The sequence below is a fragment of the Vigna umbellata genome, chromosome 1, assembly GCF_029865625.1.
Source record: "Vigna umbellata cultivar VRB3 chromosome 1, Vumbellata_1.0, whole genome shotgun sequence".
In the NCBI taxonomy this organism is placed as follows: Eukaryota; Viridiplantae; Streptophyta; class Magnoliopsida; order Fabales; family Fabaceae; genus Vigna; species Vigna umbellata.
The window spans coordinates 93,338,642-93,362,877 of NC_142165.1; the positions used below are offsets into that span (position 1 = coordinate 93,338,642).

The window sequence follows — 24,236 nt, forward strand, 5'->3', positions numbered from 1 at the left end:
TGAATGGTTCTCTCAACCAGGGAATCTCACTAGGACACACTCTGCTCTGCTAAACCACGCTGCAAAAGCATGCCTCATTCAGTCCAAACTCGTCACATGGGAAGCCACACTAACATCACTCGTCATAGCACAGTGCAATTGTTGGAATCGAGTACGAAAAAAATAGAACCGAATACGTTAATACGTGTATGTATATTATGCATGCTTTTTTCAATGCTCTTGGAATTATACAAATCGCACAGGGACATATGCGACTTTTCATTACAAATCATCGCAAATCTTTACAAAGTTGGAAGATGTTGAAAAAGTAATAATCCGAGCAAATCACTCCATTTAACTGCTTTTCCGTCGTCGCAAATCACACCAACCGAACACCATTTACCACGCAAATTCATCTTTGCAAATTTTCGTCTACAGTAAATCACTCCAACCGAACGCAGTGTTAGAGAATCATGAACTGTACTTTCACTTTCTGTCAATCAATTGAATTAATCATTTATTCTTTGACACAAATCACCCATTCTTGCATATCAATTCATTCAAATCTATTACGGAAAAATTTCACTGCTTCGTTCTTAATTACGAAGCAATCATCGATAACTTCCGAACCATGTTCCTTATCTATTCAATTATGAATAGACCCAAAACAGTGAAATCGGTTCCTTGAACAACAGAAGTTATTCCAGTGCATGTTGGAATCAATTCCATTCCTCTTTGATAGTTACAAAATCCGCTCCAACATCAACAAAACCGATTCCTATAATGTTGGAATCGGTTCTCTTCGCTTTGGCCACTCAACAGAATCAAACCAATTCCCACCGTTCTACAAGCATCTTCCTTCACCACCATGGAACTTCGTAACACATCCCACACTTACGGCCACCCAAAACTGATGGGAAAAAACGAAAAAGCATGAATTAGAAAAGTAAAACTACACTGTTCAATCGAATTTAGATCAAATTAAAAGCATGTCTTAACTTTTAAATTATTCATCCACTAACAAAAATTCACTGTAAATTTAGCTTTCAGAATTAGCAGCAACCATTTAAAGACTGGAACAATAAATATAATATATTTCAAAAAGAGAAAAATTGGAGTGGGGTGGCAGAGAGCTTGTCGATTGAAAAAGTAAGGATGATCGAAGATTATTTTATCTCAAGATATATATTCAGGATAAACATTAACAGATACAAATTGCTTTAAATTCATTCTTTAGGTAAGTATGCTTTGACAACTGTATTTTATTGATAGGATTGAGACCCGTCTTTATGTTCTATTATTTTTTAATGCCCGTTCTAAGAAAAAAATGGAAACCAAAAAGACATTTAGAAATTTGATGAATATATATGCAATGCAAATTAAAGAAAAAAGTTTATATAAAAATATATAAAAAAATTAATAATTTTAACTTCTCTATTTTTATCATTTTCATTATGTTATTCTCTCTTTCTCTCTCTCTCTCTCTCTCTCTCTCTCTCTCTCTCTCTCTATATATATATATATATATATATATATATATATATATATATATATATATATATATATATATATTCTCAATTCTTTCTAATTAATAGTGGGAGAGTTTAATTAGTTATCCTTGAGAAGATCTTGGAACCCTCCAAATTATTTACATATATAAATATATTTCTTAAAATTTTAATATATTTTATATACTTAATATCTTTAAAATTTATGTATATACTAATATAAGAATTTTGACACCTCTAAATACTTTCTAAAAATTTGTCACTAGCATGTGAGTTATGATGAAATATTTTATAAACTAAGTTCATAATAAGATATAGTACGATATAAAATATCATTATTAATAATTTATTTCTCTAATTGATAAATGTATTTAGGATTTTTCTTCATATAAACCAAAGACAAATGAAATATGAAGAATTAACTTTTGGATTTTTTTTTTCAACCATGACTATGTTGTTGAATGAAAACTTTAAAAAACTCCAAACTTGCTATACCAATTTTTCTATGTGATATGAATGTAGTTGAACAAAAATTCATTTTGTATACTTACGATAAAATGAAGATTTTGCTACGAGGGAAAAAATATTGACATTTTTTTAGCTTCCTCTGGATAGTTTTTGATTTGGAGTGTAGTTTATATTTTAAGTCTAAATAAGGAAGTAATAATGAAACATGAATACATAAAAATATTATCCTTTTGACATATGAAACAAAATATACAACATATCCACTTTTGACTCTTACTTGAGTTATTAGTATACATTTTGAAGAGCAAGTTATGTTTTATGAATGAATATTTTTGTCCTGATTCTGAACACGGAGTGTAGCAGAGCATGCACCTTCCCAGAATACTGTTACGACAGAATGAAGTTCGGCATTTCAGCATTGAAATATGAATGACACATATCTACACCTCAGGCCATTACTATAAATATCAACCCATATCTCTGCTTCCTATATCACAAACCATTCTATCATCACTTCTTTTCTCTCCTCTCTTTACCTCACCTCATTATTTCTCATTTCGATATATATGGAACTTAGTTTTAACCACCAACTTTGCCTTCTTTCTGTCATACTCTTTCTACCTGCACTGTGTTTATCACAGGACACTTTTACATGCTCCAGAGCAACATACTATGGCAGCCCTGATTGCTATGGGAATCCAAGTATCACCTTCTTCTACTTAGCTACCTCATTATATACCTGCTAGTACAACCAACCACATTTCTTTGCATTTTTCAATAATCATCTTGCATGCTTTTCAAACCAAAATTCAAATAGTTTACTTTGGTTGGGATGCTTTTTCTGCACTGTGGTAGTCTGATGTTACACTGTAGCTCCTTATTTCAACATTGTATTCATCATTAATTTTTTCCATCTAACGTTTAACTACTTTACTTTATTAAATAAAAAGATTTGATTTATTGCTTTCTCCAAAATCAACACGACATTTAAAGATGAACATAGGACATAATATTTTAGACTTGTATTTCAAGAACAGTTCTGTAGAAGTTGGAAGAAAATCATTAATTTATTATTATTTTCAGAGGGAGCTTGTGGCTTTGGCGAATATGGAAGAACGGTGAATGATGGAAGTGTGGCAGGAGTGTCAAGGCTATGGAGGAACGGGAGCGGTTGTGGAGCATGCTATCAGGTAATTTTCTTTCGCTTTTCGAAAAAAAAAAATAGATTTTTTATATGTGCTAATGTAAACGATGATGATTCAGGCTAGGTGCAAGATACCACAGTATTGCGATGAAAACGGAGCATTCGTGGTGGCAACAGATTATGGTGAGGGAGACAGAACAGACTTCATCATGAGCCCACGCGCCTTCTCGAGATTGGGACGCAACGCAGATGCATCTGCAGAGTTGTTCAAATATGGTGTAGTGGATATTGAATACAGAAGGGTCCCGTGCAGTTATTCTGGCTACAATGTCGTGTTTAAGGTCCATGAACACAGCAGAAACCCTGACTACTTTGCTGTCGTGGTTCTCTATGTAGACGGAACATACGATGTCACTGCTGTTGAGTTGTTTCAGGTAAATATTTTGATCAGTTCCTCCACTTATTTGCACGCAGTTAATTCTAAGTAGAACAATTTCTATACATAAAAGCTTTCTCTGTTTTGTACTAAAAAGAGGTAAAAGGAATAAGGACACTAAACTTGATGATGTTAATTTTGCAGCAAGACTGCCAAGAATGGAAGCCATTGCGCAGGGCCTTTGGGGCAATGTTTGACTATAGCAACCCTCCAAGTGGTGAAATCTACTTGAGATTCCAGGTCAGTGGCAGTGCAGGGATTTATTGGGTTCAGTCGAGGAATGCTATCTCTAGTGATTGGACGGCCGGAGCAACGTATGACACCATGGTGCAGCTTAATTAGGAACAAAAAACCACTTCAAGATTCCAGGAACAGATTCGAATTAGATAGGCTCTAGTATTCAATTTGTTTCTGTTTAGTTACTGTCATCAATAGGAATGTTTGTGTGTACTGCTGCATGTGTCTCTGTTCTTGGGGACTAAAATAATGGGAATTCATGTACTTTTCCATCTTAGATAACATGAATTTGGATAAAATAAATGTATCATCTCCTTTCTCCTTTATTGGTATCTCATATCTGATCTTTAATTTTCTCTGTTATCTCTTTTTTATTTTGCTCAATTACGAAGAGAAATGAAACAGGCGAGATTAGAATGAAAAAGTAGAAACTCTACTCTTCTTTTGTTGATAAAAGTAATTTGTATTAGTAAACAAGGCATAGTAGGAGGCTTACGTTCCATAATGGCTGCATGTAATGGAGTTTGCAGAAAAGAAGATCAAGAATATAGTGGCAATCTGTCTAATACTGAATTGCTCAATTAAAATCATGGACCATAACACTTTTCTTTCTACAAGGATTAGCCACCAACATCAATCCATTAATCATGCTCTTTCTTCCTCTGTTACATCAATTTGTGCATATTGCCACAAAATGACCTTGATAACATCACAGTTCTTAGACCAACAGGCAACAACATGAAGTACAGTATCGGCTCTGTTCCATGATTCTCCTAACATAAGCAGCTCTCAAAAAAATGCGAATATCTGAGGTAACACGGACAACTATTGCCCCCGAGACAAGCTCTTACTTTCAACTCAAAATATTAAAATATTGAATTTAGGAAAAGATTCAATATCAATAAATTAAAAACAAATTTACAACAAAAGTAAAACACTATTTTCAACAAAAGAAAATGTCAATACAGTTAAATTTATTGATCCTTCTATTTATATATTAATCACTTTACTATTTTTTTACTAATTTAAAACTTCATCTCACATTAAATTAGTCTCTATCTCTAATGGATTAAAATAAGTATTGGATATGTTAAATAGATTGGGGGTTATTTTGCGGGTAATGATATCTTATTTACTTTGTGAATCAAGTTGTACTTGCTTATTTGGACACGCCTCTGCTGCTTTATTTTGGATAGAATGTAGCACTACCAAAAGAAAGTCAAAAACTAACTAATAGTCAATTGATTTGTGCCCATAGGTATAAACTTTACTGTAATTTAACTACACGTATAAGCATCGTAAATATGATGTATTATGTAAACAGTAAGATATATATTCATTTTATACTATCAACGGAAGTTTTAGTCAATATTCTAGAGTTTAATTAGATTATTGCTAAGTAAATAATACCCTTAATATTAAAGATAAATTTCTTTCTTTGATTACAAAAATTTAGAATGATTGTTTTCTTATTAAATTTTTAAAAGTTCTTATATGAAATATTCTACTTATAATATAATATCTTGAATTATAGAATATTATATATATATATATATATATATATATATATATATATATATAATAATATTTTATAAATTCAAATTTATTTAAATTATATAAAAGTATATAGATATGCAAGAAATCTAAATAAAAGGCTTTTATCATATAAAGGACTTTGATAAAATCCAATATAATTGAAAGGTGTTTGAATGCCAATAACTATTAACAAATTTTGGATCAGATCTCCTTCTCCTTTGTTTTTTCTTCTTTTTCTCTTTCTTTGTTCTTTTTCCACCTCTTTCCTTTTTTTTCTTCCTTGTCCCTCTTACTCGTCAAACTGTTGTCACTATTATCGCATCAACCACCTCAAACTCTTTATCTTTCGTCTTCTCTTATTCTATTGTAAATAGTATGCATGGAACATACAAAGGTTGTGGGAAAAATTGTTTAAAAAATAATATAGATAACGCTAAGTATACTGGGAATGTATTAGGGATTATGTTTATTACAATTGCGCTGAATGTATGCATGTGTTCTAGTATGTATACATGAAAGTACTGAAAGATTAAAGGAAATTAGGGGCTGCACTTTTTTCTTTTTTTTTATCACAAGTTATGGAGTGAATGAGTGGATGCAATGAACCACAGTGTAGTTGTATTTTCACCCATGCTACAATATACAGTTACATTTTGCATCTTAGATTGTAACTTCAAGTTAGATAAATGTCTTTTTGTTGAAAACTTGTGTATTCATAAGGTCTCTAATTTGGTCGGAGAAAATCTTATGGTTATATAAGATATAGTCATTTGTACATAACTGCACATTCTAGTTTTCTATTATTTTATAAAATTTTATTTTTGCTCATAAAAAAATAAAGTCAATTCATTAGCCTGAATGACAAAAAAAAATGTTTATGTTATACCTTTCAACTTATAATATATTCGATTGACACTTCTACCACGTCACAGAATACGCAGATATTGAGACAAAAGGTTTGCAGAAGCGCCAAATGATTTTTTTTTTATTTACTTTTAAATTTGTTAAACTTGTCGCTTCATCTATGCATATACATGTAAAAAGTAACCTATTAATTCTAACAAATGATTTCTTTTATTTACTTTTAAATTTGTTAAAATGTCTCTTCCACTAATTTCTCTAAACATTATTATGTACTTGAAGAGATATTTTATTAATAATTCCTAATTTTTAGGCACTTTTTATTCTTTGTAAGTGTATATTTTGTTTCATAAACGTACTCAGTTGACAAGAGTAGCAATATACATCTTTTAATTTTTTCAAACAGGTATTAGAGTTCATGGTTTAGGTCTGGTGACCGGGCTCAGACGAGTATGTCCCTCTATGATCAAGTGAAGCCCTGGAAGGTGGTCAGTGCCAAATAGTCAGATGAGTCATGAGAGGTGGAGAGCAAGAGATGCTCAGTGTTGTGACTATGGATTGTGAAAGAGGGTAAGGAGATGTTCAATGTTGACCATGGTGTACTCAAGGATAAGAAAAGACTTCCGCTGTAGGGCAGGTGAAGGTAGGAGAACCATAGTCCTTTGTTTGAGAGGAGGATATTGGGTACAAACAAAGTCCCACATTAGATAAAATAAGAGATGGACATGAGTTTGTACACACATAAGATACCTCCATTGGTAAGAGGTCTTTTGGAGTGATACAAAAAGCAAATTCATGAGGACTTAGTCCAAAACGGACAATATCTTATCAGTGCGGTTATGTTGAACCTCCTACAAATCTTACTGCAAATTCACACCCATAACTTGAAAGTTAACTTTCCATAAGAATAATTAAAGAAAAAATCCAATTAAATACAAATACAATTCAGAAAAGTAATTAAAAACTCTCAAACTCAAATAGTTTAAAATCTATGAAACTCCATTGGTAAGAGGCGACTTAGCCCAAAACGAACAATATCTTATCAGTGCGAAAATCTTATGTGTGTGTTGAACCTTCCTACCAATCTTACCACAAATTCACACCCATAATTTGAAAGTTAATTTTTCATAAGAATAATTAAAGAAATCCAATTAAATACAAATACAGATTAAAAAAGTAATTAAAAACTCTCAAATAGTTTAAAATCTATGAAACGATTTACGACGACTAACAGAAACAACAGCAATTAATAATAATAATAATAGATACTTGCCTTACACGTTAACATTATTAGAGACTAATTTTTTCATACAATGAGATTTTCTATTTGACCTGATGTAGCCCCATGCAATTACGATTTGATCGGATGGAACAAAAGAATGAATCTGTGGGTTCATTATAACAAAAGTAAACTTGCACGTTATACATTTTTTTGCAGTAGAACTTTTGAGTCATAATCAAACTGTAGTTGTATAGCATAGAAATAATCAACCTAGTTGCGTGTGCGTTCTTTCATTTATCTATTTATATTATAGCATTTAAACTAATGTTATTATTTCATGCTTTTTTATTTAAATTTAGTGTGAATGGAAAATATGACTCTGTACCAAACAAGGAATACAAAGATTCAGCAGGTTAATTATAATTAAGTTAAATTATAAATAGATATAAGTAATTGTTTTTAATATATTGAGATATTGTTAAGTTTAATTTTAATCCTCCAAAATTATATTTCTTTGTTAAATCTCCAACACCTTAATTACTGATTACATGGTCAGTATGACATTTTAAAATAATCACTTATGTGTTGTTTTTAAACTTACTTTTACGTACTATATCACCAAGCAAAAGAAAATTTAGTCTTTAGAAAAATATAAACAATTATCCTTTGTTTCAAGGGTGTCTTAATAATTCAGCCCTTTTATTTACCAATTTTATTATTTATCCTTCAATCTAGTTTCTTAAGGGGATTATAGTTAAAAAGAAAAAGAAAAAAAGTAGCGGGGAGATAGGATGGAGGACGGAAAAGTCTTCGGAATGAGCTAAATTTGAATGTGTATCTATACGTTGGAGAGACTTAAAAAGTATATGTAGAACAAACAATGAACATAATTGATTCTGAAAAATTGGTTACAGGAGTAATACAAACTTTTGGCATGACAAAAGACTGGACAAGCGTTATTTAGAGTTGGCATAGACATTTCTCAACTTAGGCCAAAAGAATGATACAATTAACAACATGGGTTCATGAAAGCAAAATACATACAAGTATAGAGTTTAAAAGGTAGAAAAAGAGGTTGAGACTCAAACAAATTTAAGAGTTAAATGTTAGAAGTATGATAATGGTGGAGAATATGACATTAGTGAATTCAAAGAGTTTTGTTTAAAGAATAAGATCAAAATAATCATTACAGTTCCATGAACATCAGAAGAAATGATGTGACAGAAAGAATAAACAAAACCTTAAATGAGAGAGTATAAGATGTATGAAAATTCACTTAAGACTACTTAAGTTATTTTAGGCAGATGCAATAAGCACAACAACCTATCTTATAAATAGAGGATCATCAGTTTTTTTACATTATAAGTTACTAGAAGAGGTATGGTTTGAAATGAGGTAAGTCTTTCACACTTGAAAGTCTTTGGTTGTGCTTCATATATTCAATTGGACTCTAATAGTAGAGATATATTGGATCCTAAGGCAAACCGATCATTGGCTATGGATCTGACATGTATGGTTAAAAGTTTTGGGATGACCAAAACAAGAAAATTATCAAAAGTAAAAATGTTACTTTTAATGAAAACATGTTCTATAAAGGCAGAACTGTAGAATCGGTAAATGCAACACCAGAGCAAGTATCATCAGAAAAAATTTCAGAAAGTAATGTAGTCAACTGAAGGCATAATATAGAGGTAGAGCCTTATTCAAAATCAGAACACATAACAGAGTCAGAAACCCCTGAAATCATGATTAGAAGAGTTAACAGAACAACTGTAACACCATAGAGGTATTTTCCTTTATTACACTACTTATTGTTAACTGATGATGGTGAGTCTAAGCATTTTGTTGAGGCTATGTAGGGAGATGAATATGTTAAGTGAGAGCTAGCAATGAAAGATGAGATAAAGACTCTTTCTAGTGAATCCTCCCTCAAAAGACTCGTCAATTGTTAAGTTGATAACAAAAATAACAAGTAGAAAGAAAATCCATAACAAGAATTTTCACTCATGATATTAAATAAGAAAATCTCATACTTAATTAAATATTGGAGATAACCCAATAAATAAGATGTGGTATAAAACCTCTTCTATAAGGTAGTTATATGATCATACTTACACAAGCTTCATTAATTGTTTTTGTTTTTTTTTCACCCTCTCTTGGTAGTTTCTTTTCCTTTCTCACTAGAAACACTATGAACTTTTGTTTTTTTTCTTCCTACTAAAAAGTTACATTATTTTAAATTGTATAATAGATTGATAGTACATAAACAAAATTATTTCTTTTTTTTTAATTAAATTAACGTGAGCCAATAAATTGGTGATTTGTCTAACATCATTGTAACTACAACAAAGTTATTTTTGCCTAGATTTTTGGCCAACTTGTACCTTGTCTTTGGATTCAACTCACTCTTTAAATCAAATTGAGATATTTAGGATGCAACATTGTGTTGAACTACACCAACATTGATGGAGATTGCTTTGAGGAAGCTCCTTCAACATAAGATGATCTCCATGATGAGTTGATGAAGCTTCATCAAAGAGATGGACTCCTTATGTGATTAATGAGAGTAGCGAAATGAATAGATGAAAATGTTGGTGTTGTATGGTCTTGGTAGATGTCCCTATAGGAGGTTAGACCAATCATGAAGGAGAAGGTATAAAGAGGTCTAGAAGAAGACATTTCATAAGGTGAGAACTAAGGAAGAGAAGTCTTGTAATTTTCGCAAAGTAACTTTACATTCAACTAAGTTTTAAAAAGGAATACAAGGTTGTCTCTCCTTTTATAGGTGAAGGAGTAGGCTTGCATTCAATGAACTAAATTGGAACTAGAAGCTTCCTATGGCAAGGTGGAGGAATGAGAGTCTTCCCTCTAATTAATTCGTTCACATTCAATCTAAGGGAGCCTCCCTTGATATGAAATCTTCCAAAGGTTTCCAAGTTCTTCTAAGACCAATTTTAGGGGCAAAATCCCCTATAACAAGTCCTAGGATGCGCTAGCTCTCTTTTAAGACTACCAAGCCTTTGAAACAAAACTAAACAATGTATTTTGGCCACAGGCCTAAAGAAACTATTTTACATATTTACAAAGATATTAAAGATAAAAGAAGAAGATTTAAATGTGATCATCCACAAGAGTAGAATCTTTTGAAGTTTCATCGCCCTCTTCTATCTTCCTGTCCATGCTTCTTTGAGAGTAGTCCAAAATCCTATAAGGCTTAAGAAAGATTAAGAACAAGCTTGAAAGTCCTTCTTCTTCTTCCAATCTCCTAACCTTAACTTGAGTTGATGCTCCCTTGATGGATCTCCTTCCTAAAATAGATTCCATCAAACATGTTCAACATGCAAAATGGAGGCAATCTTCTTGGTGATGAAGAAACTCGAGTATGATAATGTGGAACTATTGATAGTCGAAATGTACTAGAGTCTTTTGGAAACCTTTTACTTCTTTTTGTATTTAATTAAACTCAAATTTTTGTGTTGTATTTGTGGAAAGTCATCAACTAGAGATAAGATTAATTTATAATATATAAATAAATACAAATTTCAGCTTATAAATTGATTTTATAGAATTAAATTAAATTTAAAATTTACTTCTTAATATAATATTAAATTCAATGAGTTAAAGTGTATCATACTTATAATTGTCTATTTTCTGTTTTATAAAATTGGCATTCTCTAATTTAAGCTTTCTTTCTTTTCTTTTTTTTTTATTTATCCTCTATCAAACAAACGATAAAAATCATTATTACCATGAAAAAATTTAAATGATTTTAAAACTGATGTGAAGTAAAAATATAAAAAGTATATATAAAAAATTAAAATTATCTATATTCATGAGAACTAAAGAAATTAAGAAATCATATTATAAATAACAATTTTCAAACGTTACAAAATTAACCATGAAAGTATAACGGATCTGATATGATGTATACAAACATACACACAGTATTATATTATCTCTAAACACTATTTCACACTTAATTAAAAAGTTTGATGGTATTTGATTAATAAAATTAAGTTTTATGCTTGAATTGGGTTGTAAAGGGAGGGATAAGTAAGGTGGTAAAATATGGCAAGGGAGGTATGTTTAACCAGAGAAAATTTCAATCTGGCATGTATATGTATTTTAGAACTACTTGTACTTAAATTATAAATATTTTATTTGATGATGATACAAAAATTCTTTCCCATAATTATTTTTCATCTAATTAATTAATGTTTGCTACTCAAAAGACAAATTAAAATGAGTCTTATACACACACATATATATATGTGTGTGTTTTTCGGGTATGAGGTCGAATCACCAATATCTACACAATTTTTCAGTAGCTAACTCAAGTCTTCGTCTTCACTTCATCGTTGGGAGGGGTACCTGCCAAGGGTTCTCCGATGCTAAAGTCATTAAACTGTCTGTACGATATTTCTGGTTGCTCATCCTAGCATGTTGTGGTTGTGGTTTCTACATACGATGATCGTACTTGTACGAGAGTAGATGACATTGCAGATAAGACTGGATCGTAGTAGCTGACGCGAGAGTTGGGATATTTTATTTCGGGAATGACTATTTATTCTATTTAAAAGTCTCATACTTGATACTTTTATTTTAAAAGAGATTATTGGAGATTTTCGTTTGAAACAGACAACGTTTATATCTATGTTTTGCTTCCGCATTTTAATCAAATAAAGTTTGATTATCTAAATGATTGTTTTATAAAAATATTTTACTAAAAATTTTGACACCATGACATCTCGAAAATCGGGATGTCAGCGTAATGGTAATAAATGTCAATAAATACCTCTTACCTTTAACCTATATTTATAGTTTTTTGGCATGGACTTGAAATTAATGAAACATTAATCAGAGTCCAATATCTCTAATTACTATTTACTTTAATCCTTGTAAAAAAACATGTTTATTGACTAAGGTCAGATGTCTTTGCTCCTGGCCATTCGATCTTACTTTCTGATTCTACCACGTTCAATCACTACTTAGTTGCTTCTTACTCTCGGAGGTTGTCCAACTGGCTTGGTGTGAGGTGATGTATAGTTGTCTGGGCCATACAGTACAAAATATATATATATATATATATATATATATATATATATATATATATATATATATATATATATATATATATATATATATATATATATATATATATATATATATATATATATATACCTTTGGCGATGGCATACATATATACTCCTTTGCGTAATTATTTAATAATACAAATAATTTACTTTAATTATTTAAATAATTATTTAATTTGGAAAAGGTAAGTTGAAATAATCTTACAAGATGTGCTATATATATATATATATATATATATATATATATATATATATATATATATATACTTTTGGCGATTAATCGCGTACATATATATATATACTACTTTGCGTAATGAGATTGTTCAATGTATTTAAAATAATACTAATAATTTACTTATATATAACATTTTTTACTTCATTAATAAAGAGTGCACTAAGGTGATTTAGAAGAATTGTATAAAATAAATATTTATAATCTGACTGGAAAGGAAACTCTCATAGAAAGTGATGAATCAATTTTATTTTTTAAATAAACATCGGTCTACAATTAACATGGTCAATATTTCATACTTATAACATAAGGATTCCAAATATAAAAAATACAGAAGAGTGTATTGTTTTCATTATTCAATGTTGTCCACAACCCGATCTTCATCCGATTAGAATTTAGACAATTGGAAAATCAACCTCATCTTATCCACGTATGCCAACATATATCTCAAACACATGCATTCAAGTTTACTTTGTCTTAAGGTACGACACAAATATTACCTAACCCACCGTGAAACAGTCGTGGTCTGGTGAGAGAAAACGCGTGCACCTTTTAGCCATCTAAAACTTACAGTAATTAAAATATGCCCAAACAATTTATACGATGCATCAGATGCTTTATTTAGAAGAAAATCACTATTTCTAATGGTTAAATAAAAATGACAGTTTACAGAATTATTTTAAAAGGTTAAATAAATGATGGTATAATTTGCTATTAATTAGGGCATGTGTAGGGGTTGATCTTTTGATGATATAGAAATGATTTCGGATATTATATGCGTAATGAAGGACCCTTATCTCTTTGATCCAGTTGTCTGAATCTTCTAGCATGTACAATAGACGCCAAAGTGGAGAAAAACTGGGGTGTATCACAATATTATATGTATCTAGAACTAAGACTGTGTACTATAAATACATCACCCCATAGCTTTCTTTCATCCCATTCTCATATACTTCATTAGTTTATCGTCTCTCTCTCTTCTACCTGGGAATTTATCTGTGATTATGGAGCTTAGCTTTAAGCACCAAATTGGCCTTGTTTGTATCATACTGCTCTTTCCTGCACTGTGTTACGGCCAGGAATATACTAAATCGAGAGCAACCTTTTACAGTACTTCTGATGGTTATGGGACTCCAAGTACGTGACTTTCCTATATATCTATTTATTTCCAGACAGTACATATCCTCTCATTTTCTCCCCCTTCTGTTTCTCTTTTTTTCTTTATGTCAAATCCTAAATGAATGATAATTCTGGATTGCATATAATTTTATATTTATTATGTGACAGCAGCATGTTGGTTTGCTATAGCCAGCCTGCAAAGTAGTTTTGGAGGGAAGGGAGAACAATTGCATGCTTGATTTTGAAACTAATTATTGTTTTCTTTTTCTAGCAAAAATAGTGGAAGAATGTACCGTTAAGATGCATGCTTCTCTTTTATGATGCTTTTTACATTTTAGATACAAATTGATCACTTAACACAATGGTATATGCATATATTTTAGCGGGAGCTTGTGGATTTGGCGAATATGGAAGGAAGATGAATTGGTACGATGGAAGTGTGGCAGGAGTCTCTGGGCTGTGGAGGAATGGAGTTGGCTGTGGGACATGCTATCAGGTTTGTTCTTAAATTTCTTTTCAATAACTAAGGTTTCTCCTAAGACAACTTCCGAAGATTAGACTATGTCATCACAGAGAAAAAGTCACGAACTTATTTGTTTGACCAGTTAATTAGTATGTTAATAACTATAATAAAACAAAGCATTTATATAATAGAAAAAAAAACTTTGCGTAGTATTTGACTAATTATGCAATGTTAATTTAAACGATTGTTCAGGTAAAGTGCCTTATAGAAAACCTATGCGATGAGAATGGAGCATACCTGGTGGCAACAGACCAGGGTTACGGAGACAACACAGACTTCGTGATGAGCCCACGCGCCTTCACACAACTGGGACGTGATGAGAAGGCTTACGAAGAGCTTAAGAAATACGGTACAGTGGATATTGAATACAGAAGGGTTCCATGTTCCTACACCGGCAACGTGGTGTTCTATATCAAGGAAACTAGCAGCAACCCTGGTTACTTTGCTGTGGTCATTCTTAATGTCAACGGAATAAACGATGTGACTGCGGTTGAAATGTGGCAGGTATGTTTTTATTACGTTTGAAATGGTTTAAAGTGTTTTTATATCTTTAAGGAATGATATAAAATTGTTTGAATGATGTGGATGGTGCAGTCTGGAGAATGGAAGGCACTTAACAGGAACTATGGAGCAGTGTTTGACTTTGCTAACCCTCCGAGTGGCGAGATCAGGTTGAGGTTTAAGGTGAGTGGCATGTCTGATTGGGTGGACCCCAAGATTGTCATTCCTAGTTACTGGCAGCCTGGAAGCACTTATGTCACCGAGGTTCAGCTTAAATAGAAACAACAATCTCAAGAACGTGTATTGTAAATAATGGCACTCTTATTCAGTTCGTTTCTGATAGTGTGTGCCACTCTCTCTCAAGAACATATATATTGCAAATAATGGCACTGTTATTCAGTTCGTTTCTGATAATGTGCCACTCAATGTCCTCTTGTTAGAAAGGGGATATCCATGTACTTCCCATTTAAGATTTCGTCTAATACGAATGAAAATAAATGTGTTTGTTTCGAATGATTATAACATATTTTATTATGTCACAACTATCAAAATCAAAGCAAAATATTATCAAAATAACTCTAAGGTATTAAAAATGCTGGGATAAAGCCATGTTAAAAAATGTTTGGTTAAACATATTATATATTTATATATGGTGTTTTTTATGTGAATGGGATACTTTTATTCCATAATCACGAAAATGGCAGTTGATCAGAAAATGACGAGTAGGAGATAAGTCATTATGATCCAGGTCGACTTCTAAAGTAAAATTGTATGGAATGAAAATGAGTTTCTTACTAAATCAGAATAAGCTAAATTCGTTATGTTTCATAATGACTTCTCTGGAAAATCTTTTAAACTAAAATAGTTATGTATGATAATAAACTTTCTCACGAAATAAAAATAAATAAAGTCGTTATGTATAACAACGTTCAATATTTGACGACTTTCATTTATACTGAAATCGTTCTACAACAATTTCAGTTCTTTAATTTTAATTTTTTACTAACCAACATGTGTAGTAGTAGAGTGGATTGTTTTTTAACTCCTTTTTCCTGATTTGTTTAGAAATATAATTGTGTTGATTAAAAGTAATAATACGTGTAAGAGTTCATAAGTATAAAAGTAGAAATGAAAATAAATAATGAATTAAAAAGAGATTTTTGTAAGGTCCTGGAAACTATAAGGGCTATTGGGTCTTATTTTTTGAGGCAGCTAGGCCCAAAGGACCAAGGGCACCACACCAGTGCAATAAAGGAAAAAGACAGCGGTTATTTTGGTCTATATGCATCGGTTCTGCAACCGAGGTATATACAGGCGAGGCAAAAAGTGACTTTTTGCCTCGGTTCAGGACCGAGACAAAAAAGTGTATGTTTTAGTTTCGGTTCAAATGCAAGCGAGACAGTAAAGTGTATTCCTTTTTTTACTATTTTTTTTCGTCAAACTTTTGGCCTCGGTTGTTGATGAACCGAGGCAGTAGAGAGGGATTATGCCTCGGTTTAAAGTTGAACCGAGGCAATAACTCTTCCCAACAAATCCATCATACAACCATAATGCTCAATCTGAGGCACAATTGAGTAATTACCAACCATCGATTGGAAATGCAGAAACCCATCTCTCACTAGCCCCATATGCGTACAACCAGACAAAATCCCAACAAATGTAACACCATCAAGAGCAACATTCACCAATACAATAAAGAAAATGTAATTGTCAATTAAATTATACTAAATTCGATTCCACGGTGAAGTGAATTTGTACAGTTGAAATGAAAGCAACATATTATTATGAAAGTAAAACAAAGCTCGACAATTATCTGGACTTCAAGCTTTCTCTGTTGAGCTACGACATTACTTCAACCTGAAATGATAAATGAAAAAAAGCCATTACCACTTTGATTATAGTTTTCTTATCCAGTCAGGGAAAGAAAAGAAAAGAAACCCAAGAATAAGGACTAACAGTATGCAAAAGTTAACACTTATACATTCTAAATAGAGTTTAAACACCAGAAAGATGAACAACAAAGTTAACCAAATTATCATAAGTGATTATGACATTTGTGGTAGTGAAAGAACTTAGCAAAACATACCTTCTCTTGAACAAGCTTATACTCTGATAGCTCATTGTAGGTGTGTTTCAACTTCTCATTATTTGCATTAATCTCATTATTTGCATTAATCTCAAGTTCTTCAAGATTAACCTAAACATGGACAAAAAATTATTACTTGATACTGTATTCATGAGAAGAAGAACAAGTGACAAAAGTTTCATAGAATGTAAGACCTCCAAAATTTCCAGGGAAATAAGCAAGTATCACCTTACTCTATTTCCACACATGTAATTGCAAAACCAATGACACAAACAGAATGTACAAAATAATAAATTTTGTTCTTCAACAAAGTTTGAAATGAAATTAATTTACAGTGATGCTTTCTCCTAATTTACAGTGAGCAAATAGAATGACACAAACAGAAATTAATTCACTAGAGTTCTTCACCAGAGTTTGAAATTAATTGCAAAACCAATGACACTCTTTATTTCCACTAATCAAAGCAAAATGAAGTTGAAAAGGTCAAACTTATAGTGATGCTTTCTCCTACGAAAAAGGCCAAGCCACTTGAGTCTAACATCAATATCATCCTTAATGTGCTTGGAGCTCTCAATTTCCTCAAGGGACATCTTAGCTAGATCCTCAATCCCACCTTCCATGAACATCTTCATGGGATCTCTCTCAAGCTTCAACTTTTCTTGAGGGCCGATGTCCCCTCGTACTCTTCCTTCAAAACCTAGTACCCATCTCTCTTCTCCACCTCAGGCTCCAACCTCGACGCCTCCACCGCATCTAGAGCAGTTGAAGCCACCGTCGGTGTGGCACAGAGCAATGTCTTGGAGTAAGAGCTGGGGCAGCATGGAGGGGCCAGAAAATTGGGGATGGGCACAGAGCAATGTCTTGCAGAAAATTGGCCGAAAATCCCCAAACGAAACCCTCCGCCGTGGCGGAAACGGGGAGGCAAGCGAAGAGCAGGCGCTCGAGGGCAACGACAATGGAAGGGTTTTCGAGCAGGAGCCACTTGAAATAGAGAGAGGACCATACGCCAAGGAGAAAGGTGAAAGAGGCGATGACAGCCACGACGACGGAGGAGTTGAAGGCAGCGAAGAGGGAGGACGAGGCAGAGAGGAAGAAGGCGACCTGGGTGAATATAAGGGAGAACCACACGGCAAAGAAGGCGGCGGGCTTGAGGCTGAGGGCGTCGAGGATGGCGACGACCGGGGTGCCACCGAGGATGACGAGGAATAAGGCGGATGGAATTAGGGCGATGGTGATTCGGTAGTTGTGGGCGAATGATGAGGGAGTTTTGAGGGATCTGGAGGAGGCGGAGGAAGCGGAGGTGGAGGAGACGCCATTACCGTGGACTTGACGCGATGACTAAGGGTGGGAGTCATTAGGGTTTAGGGAGGAGGAGAAGGGTGGGGGCGCTGTTGGATGAGGGTTATGTGAGGGTGAAATGCGCGAGGGGTAATGGAAAGATAGGTATATTGCGTCGAGTCCTAGTGGACCGAGGCATTATCGGGTGTTAGGCATCGGGTGGGGTTTGAATCAAGGTCATATTCGATTCTCCTTAAATCGGGTTACAAAAGTTAATTTAAACTACGAAAATGCTACCGTCTTTTTATAGATTTCGGTTCTGCCTTAACCGAAGCCTATTGTGCGATTTCAAATCTAGTTTTTTTACTAGTGACATGACCTTAGAGAAGATCTCATCTTTTCCAACTCTGAGCTCATCATCCAATTCCACTTTCTCTCTCTAAACTCAGCTTTCTTCTTCCTTCTCTGCCTTCTCTACTCTTACTCACATTCAAACCATTACATTTTCAACTAGGTGGTGTTCTTTCGCTCACGGAGTTGAGAGCTCCCCTTCTATCCGATTATATTTCCATTTGGACGGGTAAGTCGGTTTCTCCATTTTCTTGAACCCAGGGCATGCAACTTTACTGGCTGCATGCAGCTGGATAATATTTCCTTTCGATTTCCTGCCTGTTCTAGCTCTAAGAGTTGTTTTCATCACCATTTAGGTGGTTGTAGGGCACTGTTGGATTCTCACTGTGAGGGGCACGGTTAGGGCACTCTAGTTGAATATATTGTTTGACTTCCAGGTAAGGGGAGCTAATTGTTTGTGTAAATCTGTTTTGGTAAATATGTATGCATGTGAATGTTGAACTGGTATGCTGTTTGTAGTTGTGTGTTTTGTCTTGAGTATGCTTTATTATCTGCATTGATATGTGAGGACTATGAACTGTGTTGTGATGCTGTGAATTGAGTGGATGGGTTTCACTTAGTGTAATTGATCAAGTTGGGAGTGGTCCGGGGTGTAAAGTAAGTCACCACCTTGTTTTGAAAGAAAGCATAATGAATTAGTAGTGGTTTAGGTCACTTGAGAGGAAGTGAGGTAGTGATTTTGAGAAGTGGGGGTTCTGAGCACGATGGGGCTGTTGGGGCATCTTAGACAAGTCAATTGTGACTTGTTAGGGTTATAAAACTAGACTAAAACGAGTTGCAAAGGTTAGAATTTGATTTGGGTGCTTAAGTTATTGAATTTGGTGTTCTATAGTTGAAATTGAGTCTAAGTCACTTTAGAAGGGTAGTAGCAATGTTTTTAATCATCTAGGCATGTCTAACTAAGTATATAATATGAATTGGAGGCCTTAGAAGTTGGCCAAGAGGTCTAGAAATGGTAAGGGCTAGTGTGAGTGTGTGATTCTGCAGAATTCGCGTTCTGCAGATGATGCAGAGTTGCTATGCGAGTTGTCTCGCATAGCGAGACCTTGTAGAGGGTGCTCACTGTCTGGGTAATTCACTGTGCGAGCTGGTGCGCTGTGTGAATTACCAGAGGGTGTTACTCTCTGTTTGTGGACTCGCCTAACGAGTCTTGTCGTTATGCGACTGGTAGTGGTCTGGGACCACTGCCCATTTAATTCAAAGGGCGAGTGGGGAGGGTTGGTATCTGTCTGGACTCTCGCATAGCGACCTGGGTGGGTGCGCTATGCGAATTCTGTCAGTCTCGCCATGCGAGAGTGGTGCATTGTGCGACAAGTGTTGAGTTTAGTTCTTTAATTGAAACTTCTGATGTGTTATGTGGTTGATTAGTGAAGTATCTCCTTGCATCGATAGTACTGTAATGTGATGTTCAAACAAGTATATGGTTGGTATCAAAAGTGTATGGTTATAAGTGGTGGTAAGATGATCAAAGTTGTAATCCAAGTTCCATCGGTGCAGGATCTCTTGGTGAGATTCTTGGTGTTTAGGATGAAAGTAAGAGCTCAGTCTTGGGGGTCATCCTGAAACTCCAATGGCCTTTCTTCTCATGTAGAGAGGACTGAACCATGTGGTGAGGAGTAGCAGGAGGTCTTAGTCTTGGGGGCTTCCAGTATGCCCCAAGGCCCGGAACAGGCTAACCTTGTGAGTGTGGTAGGGCGGGAAAGCTCAAGTTTCATAAGCCACCACGAGTGCAAGACCCGCCATAGCTCGACTATCATTCTAAAGTCCGGACGAGTCAAGTCTAGAATGTAACATGTTAGGATGTGTGTTTACCTTGCTTAATTCACTTTAATTCTTGCATGCACATCTTTAGAATTAGTTCACCCTTGCATGTTTGTGTTGTTTGCGTATGTTTCTTCTTGCGATGATCATCCACTTGGATGGAGCAGATGCCGAAGAGGAACCCTTGGAGCAAGCCTTGGAGGAAGAGAATGCTGAATCCTAGTATCTTTAGGAAATTATACTTTGAATTATGAGTTTTGAAACTGTATCTGTTGAACCTATGTCATTTTGGAAGACTTTAGTACCTCATGTTTGAATTCACAGCTTATTAAGGATGACTGTATCTCCTTATACCCTGTCTTATGCATCCAACTGCTTTATATTATTATAATCCAATGACGTCTTTATTATATATGCATGACGTATATTTTAGAGATGTCACAAATTTTCATTCAACATGAAGAATAAATTTAATATTACATTAAACTCAGAATCCATTTATTTATTTTATATAAGTTAGAAATTATGTAAAAAAATAATACTTAAGTTAGAAATTATACTTAAATTAATTATAATAAAAAAATAATTTATAATGAAATCAAATAAATTTATGTCTCTTTATTTATGTAACTATACATTAGAAACTATTTAATTGAAATCATTTTTATAAAAAATTTAATTTAATTACAAAAATAATTAGAAAACTTTAATTATTAATTATATATAATTTTAAATATTTTATATACATTTAAATACAATATTTAAAAATTATAAATTATTTTAAATAATAATAAAATTAAAAATGTTGTGTGTGGAGTGCACGTCGTCCACCCAAACAATTTCAATTATTTTATATTTTTATTAATTTAATTAATTTATAATGAAAAAATTGTTATTAATTAATTATAATTCGTAAAAAATATAATGTGATAATAAAAATTCAAAAAAAATAAACTATAATGAAATATAACTTTTTGTATTTTTAATTACATAATTACAATAATTATGGTTATAAATTATTTATTTGAAATAATTTTATAAAAAAATTAATTTATTTACAAAAATAATTAAAACAATAAAATTTATTTATTTAATAATATTAAAAAATTAATTATTAATTAGATATAATTTATATTATTTTAAATACATTTAAAAAATTATTTATAAATTATAAATCATTTTAATTAATAAAAAAATAAAAAATAAAATAAAACTGTGTAAGTATGCACAATTTCAATAAAAAAAGTCATTGATCTTTATAATTTCAATATTTTTATTAATTTATATTAAAAAAAATATGTAATAACATATAATCGATTATTATGTTCTAAAATCGTGTTTATAAAATCGTGTTTAGAGATCTTTAGTCAATACTATAAGGTGAATCATGCAGGGACATAACCTCTTAGTTATAAATTATTCGTTTCGTTTCAAATCGTCTGAATCCCACGACTTACTTATTCTCCTAATTTGAAAATATTGTGCCTACATTCTTAATTTCTTCTTCAAATTTGTACAAAAACCCAAATGATAAGAAGAACTTGGGAAAATAGCAGAGTAGTGTGGAGAGTTCGGAGAAACAGTCGAGTAGCAAGGGCAACTCAAGTCAGGCAGCTGAATATTATGGATAGGCTAACCAGACAACTGAGTAGTAGAGGAGGGTTCGCTGAAGAGTTCTCCAAAGAGCTCAATAGAAAGCTCCAACGACCAATTGGAAAGCTCACACATATCATGCTAAAGTTCCATACAATAAATTTGTTCGAATGTTAAGACGTATTTTTTATCTTTACTTTTATTTTTATTTTTATAAACAATTAAAGTCATATTAAAGAAATAAATAGGATGTTCCAGCCGAAGTTAGTATATATGTATATATATGTTAATCGCAAACATAGAAAACCACACAACATGTAAGTTTAAGCCCCTCCAACTCTGTAACAGACATTTTCCGTTTCCAACACAGACACAGAGAGCAGCTAATAGCATTTGTGAATGATAAATATCGGTTACTAACTAAACTGTACTTTGTTTTCCTGTAGTGGTTATGGTAGAACAATTATGGATTAATAGCAACAGACAAACATTGGATTGAAAGAACAGTTATGGATTAACTTAGAAGCAGATTACCAACTGAATAATAAATGAAATTAAAGTTATGAATAATAAAAGAAATTTATAGATCAATCCATTCCATATGCAGTATGCAGTATATGTTGAATGGAAATTTATTGGTTAGGTTGAGGAACCCCATTATTGCAGTGACTTTGGCAGCAGTACAAGAAGAAGATTGAGGGAGTAAGATATAGTGATAAGAAACAAATGAGAGGAGATATATGTGAAATTAACGGTGATGGGGTTGTTCAGAAAGTGAGAAATTTTTAGTTTTGTCTAATAAAGCTGAACTTGGGAGTCATAAGTAACTCCAGGGTTCCAGTTAGCAGGAATAGGGATCTTGGGAAGGAGCCAATATTTATAGCCAAGTTGAAACCTGAGACGGATTTGACCGGTGGGTGGGTTAGCAAAGTCAAAGACAGCCCCATAGGCCCTGCGGAGTGGCTCCCATCGTTTCTGCTCTCTGTGCCATATCTCTACAGCAGTGATGTCACTCATTCCATTTACGTTGAGAAGCACAAGAGCAAAGTAGGAGGGGTTTTTGCTGCTTTCGTGGACGTGGAGCTTGATGTTAGAAGGGAATGTGCAGGGAACCCTTTTGAATGAAATATTCACTACCCCTTCCTTCAACAGTTTCGCAGAAGCAGCTGCGTTCTTTCCCAATTCTGAGAACCCGCGTTTGCTCATTATGAACTCTGTTCTGTCTCCCTCGCCATAGTCTGTTGCCACCACGTACACTCCTTTCGCGTTGCAGTATTCTGCCCTTTTGCACCATACCTGTTTCATCATTTATATACATTTTAAACATTAACAACTATGTATCGGTACATTTGAATTTTTCTTTTATCTTCTACCTTGTAGCATGCACCACAACCAGCTCCATTCCGCCATAGTCCTCCTGATACGGCTACAACATTGCCATTGTTCATCGTCATTCCATATTCTCCGTATCCACAAGCTCCCCCTGAAATATTATACCCGTTGCCACCTCATATTCGTTGTATCTACGAGGTGCTATATATGACACTATAGTGTACGAATGTATGTTTGGTACAAAACAAATTCCAAGAGGAAGAAACTTACTGGGATTCCCATAGCCACCAGGGCTACTGTAATAGCTTGCTCTGGAGTTCGTTGCATATTCGTAGCAGCTACACAGTGCAGGGAGAAGCAATATCGCACACACCACACCGACTTGGTGCTTAAAACCGAGTTCCATGCCAATACCACGACACAAATTCTCAGCCAGAACTGATGTCAGATGTTAGTGTAATATAGGAAAATGAGAGAACTGCAGTCCTCTTTATTGTGTAGCCCAGCTCTTGACTCTTTGTTGCTAGTACCGTCCCTGGTATATTCCTAATTCTTTTTCCTTTTCTGTAAGCCATTTTATATAAGTTTAATACCCGTTAACTGGTTTTGAACCATCTAAATCTTGATGATTGGAAATTTTTTGTATTGATCCATGTAGTATTTTTGCTATTGATTTCATTAAATACATGCTTTTAAACTATAAGGAAGTCAGAGGTTTGGTTTTGGGTCAAAACCAGAGGGTATGTGGAAAAGAAATTGGAGGCCACACCTTCAACATCCTGTATGTTATGCCGAGAAATTGTTATTTAATTATTTAATAATTAATGAGATCAGACTTACAACAGTATTATCAAAATTGACTCGTTCTAGCCAGCCGAATTGATCAATCGGAAATCTGTAAAACAATTCATTTTAT

At 33.3% G+C, this 24,236-nt stretch overlaps 3 protein-coding genes across 3 annotated transcripts; 2 read left to right on the top strand and 1 right to left on the bottom strand.

Moving 5' to 3' along the window:
• Positions 1-2,441: 2,441 nt before the first annotated feature.
• EXLB1 (expansin-like B1) lies at positions 2,442-4,135 on the top strand. Its single transcript, XM_047308979.2, has 4 exons — positions 2,442-2,657; positions 3,039-3,145; positions 3,219-3,533; positions 3,680-4,135. The coding sequence occupies exons 1-4, from the start codon at positions 2,522-2,524 to the stop codon at positions 3,875-3,877; spliced, it is 756 nt and encodes a 251-aa protein (XP_047164935.2). The 5' UTR covers positions 2,442-2,521; the 3' UTR covers positions 3,878-4,135.
• A 9,525-nt stretch (positions 4,136-13,660) lies between these two features.
• LOC124834307 (expansin-like B1) lies at positions 13,661-15,381 on the top strand. The gene is made up of 4 exons (XM_047308972.2): positions 13,661-13,853; positions 14,219-14,331; positions 14,551-14,862; positions 14,953-15,381. Exons 1-4 carry the CDS (start codon positions 13,721-13,723, stop codon positions 15,136-15,138), a joined length of 744 nt encoding a protein of 247 aa, XP_047164928.1. The 5' UTR covers positions 13,661-13,720; the 3' UTR covers positions 15,139-15,381.
• Positions 15,382-22,664: 7,283 nt separating this feature from the next.
• On the bottom strand, positions 22,665-23,744 carry LOC124834324 (expansin-like B1). Its single transcript, XM_047308988.2, has 3 exons — positions 23,591-23,744; positions 23,362-23,471; positions 22,665-23,284 (listed from the first exon to the last, which is right to left on the bottom strand). Exons 1-3 carry the CDS (start codon positions 23,724-23,726, stop codon positions 22,784-22,786), a joined length of 747 nt encoding a protein of 248 aa, XP_047164944.2. The 5' UTR covers positions 23,727-23,744; the 3' UTR covers positions 22,665-22,783.
• Between the last annotated feature and the right edge of the window lie 492 nt (positions 23,745-24,236).